Source organism: Vulpes vulpes, chromosome 8 (genome assembly GCF_048418805.1).
Source record: "Vulpes vulpes isolate BD-2025 chromosome 8, VulVul3, whole genome shotgun sequence".
NCBI lineage: Eukaryota > Metazoa > Chordata > Mammalia > Carnivora > Canidae > Vulpes > Vulpes vulpes.
In genome coordinates this window covers 76,313,157-76,325,524 of record NC_132787.1, presented here as the reverse complement: position 1 = coordinate 76,325,524, position 12,368 = coordinate 76,313,157, and the positions used below count along the sequence as shown (strand labels likewise).

General features: G+C 40.7%; 1 protein-coding gene across 5 annotated transcripts in view; it reads left to right on the top strand.

The window, feature by feature from the left end:
• Window positions 1-12,368, top strand: part of ACOXL (acyl-CoA oxidase like) — a 348,114-nt gene that overhangs the window by 213,784 nt on the left and 121,962 nt on the right. For all 5 annotated transcript variants that reach the window (XM_072767158.1, XM_072767157.1, XM_072767160.1 and 2 more), the window contains one exon: window positions 8,172-8,281. In XM_072767158.1, coding sequence (XP_072623259.1) covers window positions 8,172-8,281 — 110 coding nt within the window. The remainder of the gene's footprint in view (window positions 1-8,171; window positions 8,282-12,368) is intronic.

Genomic DNA, 12,368 nt, shown 5'->3' with positions numbered 1-12,368 from the left:
GGCTGCATGTAACACAACTCCCACCAATATGGCCTAAACTCTAGAAACATGTATCATCCTCCTTGGTAACCCCAGAGCTGGCTCAGTGGCCTCTCTGCCCTTCAGGCCTGAGCCTATTTCCAGCATTCCACTCCAACAACATTGGAGTGGTTCCTGAGAGGTCTCATCTTCATCTTAGGGGGCATTTGGGAAACCTTGCCCAGAAGCCCTCAGCTGAATTCCTCTGAGATCCCACTGGCCAGGACCTGGCTTCATGGGAGCTGGGGATGAGCACTGAGCATTTTTCACCTCTTTAGTGACAGAAAGTGTGGGCCAGAAAGCAAAGCTTTTGTGCGGGCCAATGGCAGCTAGTCACAGACAGCTAACAGGTAGCATCTGTCCTACAAAGTAGGTATCCTCCTGAGCTGGGCTCCACCATTCAAAGACAACTGGGCTTGCCACAGATGGCTGATTTACAAGGACAGTAAATAGGAAAGGGCAGAGGTAGGGGGTCAGGGGTCCACTCCCAGGTTCCTTACACTGGCTGCATGAGGATCCTTGGGATCCTTGGATGAACCCACACCAGGATTATCAGATCAGATCAGATCAGATCAGGGCAAAGACTCAAGTAACTGAAGCAGGCCCCTTAAATCTCAGAGCTCAGTGGGGACTGGGGCAGATGGGGAGCCCTGCCGTCTCTGGGGAGATGCTGTTGCTTTCTTCCCATTGACTGCTGCCTCAAGGAAACATGAGTTCAGGCTTCCCAGAAATTCCAGTTTTTCAAGGAAAGAGAAAACATATCATTTGTTTTTACTGTGGAAGGGTGGGCAGAGGGAGGTCAAAGAAAATAAGTCTGTGGGGTGCACTAAGCCATTGAGCCACAGGGCCCGGCACTCAGTAGGTGCAGACCTCTTAATCCTAGCTTGCTTACCTCCTTTGAAAGCTTCTGCTTTAGCAAACATGGCCCCAGAAGCTGATGGATGAGGATATGGCCATCCCTGGGGAGGAGTGAGGAGAGGGAGGGGGTAAGATTTAAGAGTTCCCTTCTTGCAGTCCAGCACACTGAGAGTTTGCCTCCTAGGCTTGAGGGTTTGGGACTGACCTCTGGCTACACAAAGTCCTCACATAGGATCTGTCACTACAAAACCTACAAAGGAGGGCCTCTGGAGGAAAGCCTCCTTGGGGACCAGGGAGGCAGGCCTCCCCACACTGACGGATTGTGAAACCCTTGACCTAGCCTCTTTGAGCCCCCACCTGCACCCTGGGCATCATCCACACCTTGTAGGACATTGTAATTACTCCCATCACATGCTCAGCACACAGTAGGGGCTCACTCAAGGCTGTGTCCTATTGTTGCTTATTCTCCATTTGATTACAAATTCAATGGTCAATGTATTCATCAATTTATTTATAGTTTATTTAATATAATCCATATTTATATAGAGGTTTATGTATATAACATGAAATAGAGACACAAGTTCCTTGTTTCTTTGAGGCCCCCTTTCCACATTTTAAAAGTGGGGGTGATAACGAAGCTCTGTAATAGGGGTGTTATGAGGATTAAATGAGAGAGCACAGGCAAAGCGTTAACTGTGGTTTTGGCACATATACCGAAAAGCTCAGTAATGTTAACTTGTTGCCAGTATAGTACAGGGCATGTAATAGATGCTCAGTAAATGCATCTATTTACATGTGATGCAAAAGTGGGTACATGTGATGCAAAGGGCTTGATCTGGGTTACACCAGGCAAGGGGCTTTCCATGTAGCTATGGGCAGTGTTTCCAGAAGCAGAGTCTAAATCAAGGTGGAGGCAGGAAGCAAGAAGGCTCTGTCCAGCACCAAAGCAGAAGACTGAGTCAAATCTGTGGAAGGAGAGCCTTGTGCGGCCCGGGGCTACAGCAGTCCGGGGTAAGAGCCACCGTACATGGCAGGAAGAGCCTGATTTAATGTGGTCCAGGTGCATGGAGTGGTGTCAGGCCTGGTGGTTTAAAGATGCTTTTAAAGGCAAGTCAGTAAGCAGGTATAGAAGGAGGGAAGGAGTGGGGGGTGGAGAGGGGGAGGAGGAGAGGGAGGAAGAGGAGGAAGTCAGGGAGGGGAAGGGGATGCCAGAAGAGGGAAGGGGAAAAAGAGAGTTAGAGAATGGAAGAAGAGGATAAAAAATGAATGGGGACCAGAAGAACTTCCTGTCCTGTTGTCTGTTGCTGCTTAACAAACTAGCCAAACTTCCAACCTCAGGGGCATATAACCCCAAGCACTTCATTGCACCCGTGGGTTCTGAGGGTCAGCAATTCCGACAGCAGGGATGGCTCATCAGGCAGCCTCCTGCTCCTTCACTTCAGCCTCCAGGTCCACCACTCTGGTCACTGGGCTCACCATGCACCATCCTCTGCGTGGAGCTGGCTCCTTAGGCCGGTGGCCGAGGCTCTTGGCATCCAGCCCTTGCCGGCTGCATGCCTTGGGCGGCCATGCTTCTCCAAGCTTGTCCCTTTAAAGGTGCTCCTTCTACAGTGTGAAAGCCCTCATCTCTGCTCCCCAGTTCCTTCTCAGTGGTGGAACTTTCGCATCACGTCACGTCTGAGGGGTTTGGTTCCTAATGACCCTCCGTGAGGGGTTTGGTTCCTAGTGACCCTCCGTGCACTGCCTGACACTGTACTTGGTGAACTTTAGGTTTACCTCTGTCACCCTCATCACATTATTCTATCTTACTGACTGTCTCCCCAGCACACTGGGCTCTTGCATTCCCTCCGTACCCTCAATGCCCATCACAGCGACTGGCACACAGGAAGTGCAGTGTAGGTGTGGAAGTATTAAAAGCATGGACTCTGGGTGTAAACTCTAGCTCCACTGCTTCCTAGCTGTGGTAGCCTGGCAACTTGCCTAACCTCCCTAGGCCTCAGTTGTCTTATCTGGGCAATGGGATGATTCTGTTAACTACTCAAACTTGTCAGGAGGATTAAATTAATCATTTCACATAAAGAGTTTGGAACAGATCTTAGCCTTCGTAAGTGCTTTAAAAAATAGGCAGCTGTTACTATTAGGTATCAAACACATGAATGAACAAATGAATGAAGCTTATCTGTGCCACTTGAGGGATAGATGTTTCTTATTCATCTTTGTAATCCTCACTTTACTCAATATAGATGGTAGGTGCCTTGCACACAGTGCGTGCTCCATAAATGTGGGTGGCATGAGGGAAAGAAGCCACAGGGATGTACTTTATTTCCTACTGGGAGGAAACATTGGGAAAATAAGTTAAATCTGACCCAGATTTAACAACAACAACCAAAAACAAAAACAAAAACAAAACAAAAAACTCAAACCAAAAAACTGATCTCTCCTCAAGTTTTACTGAACAGTGCATCAATTTTTGCTGGGCTTACATCACTGCTTTGGATCTATCCATTCTCCTAAAGTATAAAGTTCAAATCCATGTTTAAGGCCCAACAATTACTCAGAGCATTGTACTTGTGGGTTTCTGTGTTAAAACAGCTCTTCCTCTTCTCCTCACCTCTCCTGTCCCTCCCTTCCTCCCTCCCTCCCCCCTCTTCCCTCCCCTCCTCCTCCCTCCCTTCCTCTCTTCCTTCTCTTCTAGCCAGAGAACTTTTAAAGATTCTCCTCAAAGAAATTTCACCATGATGGGATGTCTAGCACCTAAAAGAGGAAAAAGTTAAGGGCTTGGAGAGTCATGTCCACTTGGCTTTTTCTTCAGTCTCATACCCTGAGTGACACCTGAACTGCCCTCAGGAACCTACGGTTGCCAGATGGTGATGCAATAGAAATATGGGACCGGCAGCCTTACTGAGATCCTGAGGGCTGGATCCAGCCTCATGGGGTGAAACCTGGACAGTCATATGTGATCTCGCACTCAGAATGGCTTGTGCTGGATTTAACACTCTGTTCTCACCATCTTAAAATGCTTCATTATTTTTGAGCAAGGGGCCCTGCATTTTCCTTTTGCACTGGGCTTTGAATTACATAGCCAGTTCTTCCTAGGGCATGATTTGGGATCATAAGTACTGCCACTGTGAATGGCTCCATCACCCTATGTGGTTCAAGCCTAAGTGCAGCCCCAATTCCTGGCTCCTCCTTGTTACATAATGGATGATGTCTGGTGGCTTTTCCTTAGACACCGTGTTTTCTATTCTAATTGGCTCTCAATATTTCTCTCTTGGCAGCAGATACCACTTGTTAAGACTTTCATCCAAGTTTCATTGTACCTGGCATAAATCAGTGAAATACTTAGTATGTAGAAATGCTAGTTGCTTCATAGGTGCCTTGAAAAGCCATTTGATCTAAAAAAAAAATAACTTTTATTGATGTTATATAATCAGTGTTGCCTGATGCATATGATATTCATTATAAATGTATGTTTATGATGTCATTATTCTGCACAATTGCTTAGACTCATAGTTTCCAAATGTTGGCTGTAGATTAGCTTGATTCCTCCTACAGATGGGATCTTTTTAAAAAGGCAAGCCCATGGCTGTTCTGACTACCCAGTCTCCTAGTGTTCCCTTAAGAAAGGGGCTCCTGAGGGTAGCCCCAGTGGCTCAGCGGTTTAGCACCGCCTTCAGCCCAGGGCATGATCCTGGAGACCTGGGATTGAGTCCCATGTTGGGCTCCCTGCATGGAGCCTGCTTCTCCCTCTGCCTGTGTCTCTGCCTCTCTCTCTGTGTGTCTCTCATGAATAAATAAATAAAATTTATAAAAAAAAAAAAAAAAGAAAGAAAGAAAGGGGCTCCTGAGCAGGTACACTGGAGATTAATAAAGTATATAGAATAAAATAGAGTATTCATATTTAGAACCAGAGAACTGTAAATAACCACAGAAACAACATGACCACAAAAACAGTCACCTAGAAAGAAATAACATCACAAGTTGTCATAAGAAAATACGGTGTGAATATTCAAAACACCAGACTTGGATACGGATGTAATCACTTATATTGCAAAAAGATAATATTTCACTTTACAAAATGATCTACTACTAGGTTCACTCTCAAATAATGAAATTTCTACTGTAAGTAAAATTGTATTGAATTTCCTGATTTTGGTAATCACTATTGCTGTGTAAGATATCACTCTGAAGGGAATCTGAGTGATGACTAGATAAAACCTCTCTGTACTATTCAGGTTTTCAACTTTTTGTGGGTCTATAATTGTTTTAAAATAGGAAGTTAAAAATGTACATATGTATATGTGTGTATTAAAAATGTATATATACGAGTGAAAACAAGCACATTTTTGTTGCATGCCCAGTCAAGATGGTGACTGATCTCTTTTCCTCTCTCTAGGTCATTTATCAAATAAAGTATTGGATTTAGAGACTGTAATGCCCAAACTCCATGGTAGCTGATAGCTTCAATCATTTAATCTTTCACTAAGGGAGTATCAACAGCAGGAAATAAACTCATTTTTAAAATCATATTTTGTCTTATGACCTAGAAAAGGAGGAAAGATGCCAAGAGCAAGGAACAAAAAGGAAAGAAAAGGGAGCAAAGATCTAAAATGACTAATCTGCTGGAGCCCAATTTGTCTATATTTTCCCTAAAGTGTTGCATCTGAACTGGATTATTATATCATTCTAATTTTAATTCTAGCTAGAGTGAATTTTTTTTCGGATTTAAGTTGCTTAAATTGGAAAAGTAGGAGTAGTGACAGTAGCTAAAAGAAATTGTTAAGGAATTGAACAGATTGGATAATATATTGAAAACAGGAAGGGGATTTATTTATTCATTCATTCATTCATTCATTCATTCATTCAAGAAAGATTCCTCTGCTCTCAACTCTGTGTCGTCCGTTGTCTGACGGCCTAAGAATGAACAAACTATGACCTCCTGGCGCTTACCTCCCAGGCAGTAGAAAGACAAGAGACAAGTTGCTTTGCTCCATATCATCAGGCAGCAATAAATGCTATCAAGAAATATAGACAAAGGTAAAGATATGGGAAGGTGGAAATCAGAGAAAGGACTTTTTAATGGTTGGAATTATGTTGCTCTTGTAACAAGAGAAAGATGGAGTGAAAGCCATCATAAATGTAATAGATTAGCAAAACCAAACAGTGTAAATCTTAATCCTAATGTTGTGTCAGTGAAACTTGATTGCTATATAATTTTAATTTTAATTCTAGTTAAAGTTAGTTAATTTTCCACTATTTGCTGGGAGTGTTTTGATTTTTATACTTATTTTCTATAGCAGCAGCCATAAAAGTGTTCACATCCTCTGACCCATAATACTGTACTGTGATCCTTTTTTAAAAAAGATTTTATTTATTTGAGAGAGAGGATCAGGGGGAGGAGCAGAGGGAGAGGGACAAGCAGACTCCATGCTTAGCACAGAGCCCAATGCAGGGCTCAGTTCCACAACCCTGAGATCACTATGTGAGCAGAAATCAAGGGTCAGATGCTTAACTGACTGAGCCACCCAGACACCCCTATACTGTGATTCTTAAACATACTGGAAATAATGCCCTCTTTTTTATAAAAAATATTTTGTAACACCCCCTTTACTATCCTGAAACAAAGTCATGAATAATGTAACTTATCTAGAGATATAATTTCAAGAATTCAACACACTACTGCAAAGAAACAAAAGCAATCTATAATAAACTTAACAATATAGAGGACAATGCATGCATCTGTACCTAGGATTATTGTGGCAGCCTCCAGCAGAGACTGAAGCCCCAGGTTAGGGACCTGACACAACTGGGAACATCACACCAGCTTGCATGTCACAGGTTTAAAGCCAGTCCTACAGCCATCTCTAACTTTTGGGGGCAGGGAGCTTAGTCCTTCCGTCGGCTGGGATGGGAAGAACCTGAAAGCTTTGGTGTAACTGAGTTAGGCTCTGGGCTATCAGTTGGCTGCATGGGTTTGACTACATGACTTTGAGAAGGACACTGGGTGCCATGTAGTCCTCTGCTAGTTGAAACTGTCCCATGAATTGCATGACTAGCTCTACTCTGCACTGCTAATAAAGCTCCCTTAGGCAAATTTGCCTTGACAAGTTTCCAGCATCTCTCTTATATGTGAGGTGGCCCTTTATAAGGAACTTTGCATCAGTTGGGTTCATCAGATTTATTTTCGGGTAATAACCAAAAAAAAAAAATGGGGGAACAATAACTTCCTTTTGCCTGAAAATATTGATATCAAAGTAGTTAATGACAGTATAAAACTGAAAATGAGCTAAATGTTTACATGAATGGGAATGTTTAATTAGCTATGATGGTTCCAAACAAAAATATTATGCACCCATTAAACAGATAAGTAGAATCAGAGACAGCAATGTAAACCAAAAATATCATTGAAGATATACTGTTGATTGAAAGTATATAACATTTTATATAATCTCTATAAAAATATAAATGTATCTGAAACAAAGAAGGAAACATTCTAGGGTTAGTTTTGTGTTTACTGAATCAGCTATATTACTATGTAATGAACCACTCCAAAATGGGGTAACTTAAAACAACACACAATTGTTATCTTATGGTTGTGTGGGTCAGCAATTTGGGTTGGACTCACATGGTGTCATTCTTCTGCTGGCCTAGCCTGGGCTCACTCGTACCATGGCAATCAACTAGAGGCTTGTAGGCAGACTGCTCCAAGGTAGTCTCACAGAAATGTCTAACAGTCGCTGCTGTCAGCTGGGCCTCTGTCTGTAGCAGGCTAGACATGGACATCTTTTTTAAACAAAACTGGAAAAGCACGCAGTATTTTAGGGCCAAATTGTAACTTTAAAGCTGCTGAGGGAGAAGATTGATGGCGCTTGTTTTATATATACATTTTAATACTGTTTCCCAAAGGCCTAATCAACCAGAGAATATTAGAGGCAAAAAAGAAAACAGACCATCCATCCGTCTGGCTCAGGGAAGGCAAGTAGGTTTGATTTGAAGTGTCATCTGAAATACTTGGTCCCAGGACTGACATGAGAGGCTGAAGTCTTGGGCAAGAGAGAGAGCAGTAAGTAGGTAGCTAGTTGGTCAAGTTGGCAATAGGGGAGGGATTGATAGTGGTAGGGTGAGCACCACACATTTGCCATGGGAAACAGAGGCCTCCGGAGGATGGGGTTTATATTTGATTCCTTCCAAGGAGTTTGCTAAAAGCAACTAGACCTTATCTGGCTATAGCATTTGAAGATACTCTAGCACTTTTTTATATTGACAAATGACTGACAAATGAACTGTCTGTACAGGTTGTAGTGCGGGAACTGCTGGCTCAATACACCAAACAGCATAAAGAGAAACCACTCTTCAGCTGCCTCCAAAACTGGGCTGAGTCTGGGAGTGACAAGCTGAGAACCAGGTATGTAACTGCTTCGGCTGTCACTATCCTTGGCCCGCAGTGTCTTATTACTGAGCCTGAGTGCATGGAAACTTCTCGTGGGGATCCCTGGGTGGTGCAGCGGTTTGGCGCCTGCCTTTGGCCCAGGGCGCGATCCTGGAGACCTGGAATTGAATCCCACGTCGGGCTCCCAGTGCATGGAGCCTGCTTCTTCCTCTGCCTGTGTCTCTGCCTCTCTCTCTCTCTCTCTGTGACTATCATAAATTAAAAACAAAACAAAACAAAACAAAACAAAACAAAACAAAAACCTTCTCGTGGCACAACTCACTCTTGTTGAAATTTTAAATATTCCAAATATGCAAAAGATACATGAATATGTAGCATCAGTGCTCATGTACCCACTCCCTAACCAAAGAACCAGAACATTGCTAATTCTGTTCTTATTCTGTTCACTATTCCAAGCACTTGAGAGATTTTAGTCCTAAAGACCCCATGAGGCAGATTATTATTTCCATTTCACAAATGAGGAAACTGAGGCATAGAAGTTAAGTATTTCACCTGAGGTCATATGCTAATGAGTGACAGAGCTAGGATTTGATCCCAGGCAGTTTGGCTTCAAGATCCATGTCTTAGCTTGTTTTTATTGATTTTTTTTAGTATAGTCTTTACGCTTGATAAATAAGGGGTAATGTATGTGGTATTCTGTAGCTTCCTGTTTTCACTCTATTTTGTTTCTAAGATTCATCAAAGTTGTGATATGTGTAGATAAAGAACTGTTCTCTTTGTTTATAATATTTCATCATGTGTATATGCTCCAATTTACTTATCCATTCTAATCTCCAAAATCAGTGGACATTTGAATTGTGTTTTTGATACTTGGCACAAAGCTCTTTTGAAAAATCTTGTGCTTTCTCTGGGGAATATGTATAAGAGTTTCTACAGGACCTTCAAATTTAGTTGCTGTGACTCAGAATAAGAAATAAATTTTACACCAACCACTGACGCCCACACATTCATAGAGCCCCCACTACACACACACACCCAACAGACACCACTGAAGCAAACCTCTCACAAAACAATGCTGAGCCTACTACTTGAAATGGTCTCTGATAGTCTTCAATTTTGTTTTTTAAAAATACTGATCTCAGTGCTTTAAACTGATTTCATGACTCATTAGTGATTTGTGGTATGTTGTTTGAAAAACACTCCTCAATAGTACATATTACCTAGGAGTGAGACTGCTGTGTTGTGGGGTATGTTCAACTTCACTAGATAGTAAAAAATTATGTTTCAAAATCATTGTACAAATTTAAATGGGTAGGAAATATCAGAAAGGGAGACAGAACATAAAGACTCCTAAATCTGGGAAAAGAACTAGGGGTGGTGGAAGGGGAGGAAGGGGGGGTGACTGGGTGACGGGCACTGGGGGGGGGGGGCACTTGACGGGATGAGCACTGGGTGTTATTCTGTATGTTGGCAGATTGAACACCAATAAAAAATAAATTTATTATTATTAAAAAAAAAAAACAAATTTATATCTTCCCCAGCAGCATGTGTCCTGTGGAACTGTGTCCTCACCAACACGTGGTTTTTATCAGTCTTAATTTTGTCAATACTGTGTATGTATGTATATATATACATAAAGGTCTCTTGCCGTGCTTTAAATTGCATTTTCCTTATTACTGTTAAAGTTGAACATGCTTTCACAAGTTAATTTGCCACTTATATTTCATCTCATGTGAAATGCCTGTCCATGTGTTGTGCCACTTTTTCTTTCTTTTTCTTTTTTTTTTTATTCTTACTGATTTTTAGGGTGTTTTTTTTTTATCCTTTGTTGTTGTAGATGTTACACCTCTTTTCTACAAGTCTGTGCCTTGTCTTATATTGTCTTTGTGGTGTCTTTTAACATAAGTTCTTAAGTTTCAGTGGAATGTATCAACCTTTTATACTCCACACTTGCTGCATCTTGTCTACTTTCAGACCATGAAATATATATTTTTTAAAGCTTGAGAGTTTCATCTTTCACATTTAATTCTTGAATCCATTAGAAGTTTTTGTCTATAGTATGAGAAAGGGATCTAATTTCATTTTTTTTCTCTTTTAGTGATTGTCAGTTGACCCAGCACCATTTACTGAATTGACTGTCCTTTACTAGTGATCTGCAGTGCCAGCTCTGGCACTCATATAAATTTCTATGTATGTGGGAGTCTATTTCAGGGTTACTTTTTTCCTAGTCTATTTGTGTATCCTAATCCAACAATACACTGTTGCAATTACACTAGATTTATAATTCTTATGTTATTATGTCTGAAATATAATTCAGAGTTGTGTTGGGTATTCTGGGCCTTTTGCAATTCTTCCATGTAAGTTTTGGAATCAGTTTGTTAAGTTTCTTTAGTTTGTTTGTTTGTTAAGTTTCTCAAAGAAGAAGAAGAAGAAGAAGAAGAAGAAGAAGAAGAAGAAGAAGAAGAAGAAGAAGAAGAAACAAAGCCTGCATGCACACAAGGAAAATATTCCATTACCGTGGTTTTATGAGGTATCTAGGGTAGTCAGATTCATGGAGACAGGAAGTAGAAAATGGGAGGCCTGGGAGGAGGAGAGAACAGGGTGTTATTATTTAGTGGGGACAACATTTCAGCTTGGGAAAATGAAAAAGTTCTGGAGATGGATGGTGGTGATGGTTGTACAACAGTATGAATGTGCTTAATGCCATTGAACTGCACTCTTAAAAATGGTTAAAATGGAACTGGAGGGTATTTTGCTGAGTGAAATAAGTCAGTCGGAGAAAGACAATCATTATATGGTCTCACTCATATGTGGACTATAAGAAATAGTGAAAGAGACCATAAAGGAGAGGGGGAATCTGAGTGGTGAAAAATTAGAGAGGAAGACAAACCATGAGAGACTCCTAACTCTGGGAAACAAAGGGTTACAGAAGGGAGCTTACGTGGGGGGGATGGGGTAACTGGATGATGGAGCATTAAGGAGGGCAGGTGATGAGATGAGCACTAGGTGTTATAGTGTATGCTGGCAAATTGAATTTAAGTACAATTTTTAAAAATGTTTAAAATGGTGGATTTTATGTTATGTATATTTTACCACAATTTTTAAAAATCTGTAATTTTCTTTGAAAGTGTATTAAATCTATAGATTTGCAGAAAAATTGACATATTTACAAAACTGATCCTTGCCTCAAAGATTTTAATCTTCTAAGTGTTTTCTAGAAATTTATAATTTTCTCCATACATAGTATATCCTTTGATAGATTTACTACTAGGTACTTTATGATTTTGTTGTTGTAAAAGAAATACTTTTTAAAAATTATGTTTTTGTCATTGCTCATTTATTATAAATGCAGTTGACTTTTGCATATAAACCTGACCATAAAAAATAATTTCTTCTGTGTCTGTAGATTCTTTGAGTGTTTTTTCCATAGACAATCATACCATCTGCAAATGATGATTTTTTGTTTCTTTCCACTTGCTATTCCTTTTATTCTTTTTTATGTAGAAGGTGTTCTTTTGTCTTATTCCTGGTTTTAAAAAGAATTAGCTTAACATTTCACTATTAAGAATGATGTTTGAAAAAAAAAAAAAAGAGTGACCTTTACTGAAGTTTCTGAATCACCTTACTTCCTAAAGAAGCTCCACTTACTGTTATTTTAAACATATTTTTGTCATTGCGAGGTGATGAATTTTACTGCAAATGATTTTTTTGCATCTACTGAAATATTTTTTCTTTAGTTTTTTAATGCGATAAATAACCCTCATAAATATATTTTTTTAAATATTTTATTTATTTATTCATGAGACACACAGAGAGAGGCAAGACATAAAGAGAGGGAGCATTAGGCTTCCCACAGGGAGCCTGATGCGGGACTGGATCCCAGGACCCTGGGATCGCAACTTGAGCCAAAGGCAGACGCTCAACAACTGAGCCACCCAAGTGCCCCACCTCATAAATCTTTTACTGTTAAGCTACTCTTGCACACTTGAAAAATGTTCAATTTTGTTATGCTGCATTGTCATTTTTATATTTCCCTGAGTTTGACTTGCTAGTGTTGTTTTTAGGGTTTTTGTTTACTTATTAGCTTACTGTTTTCCTTTCT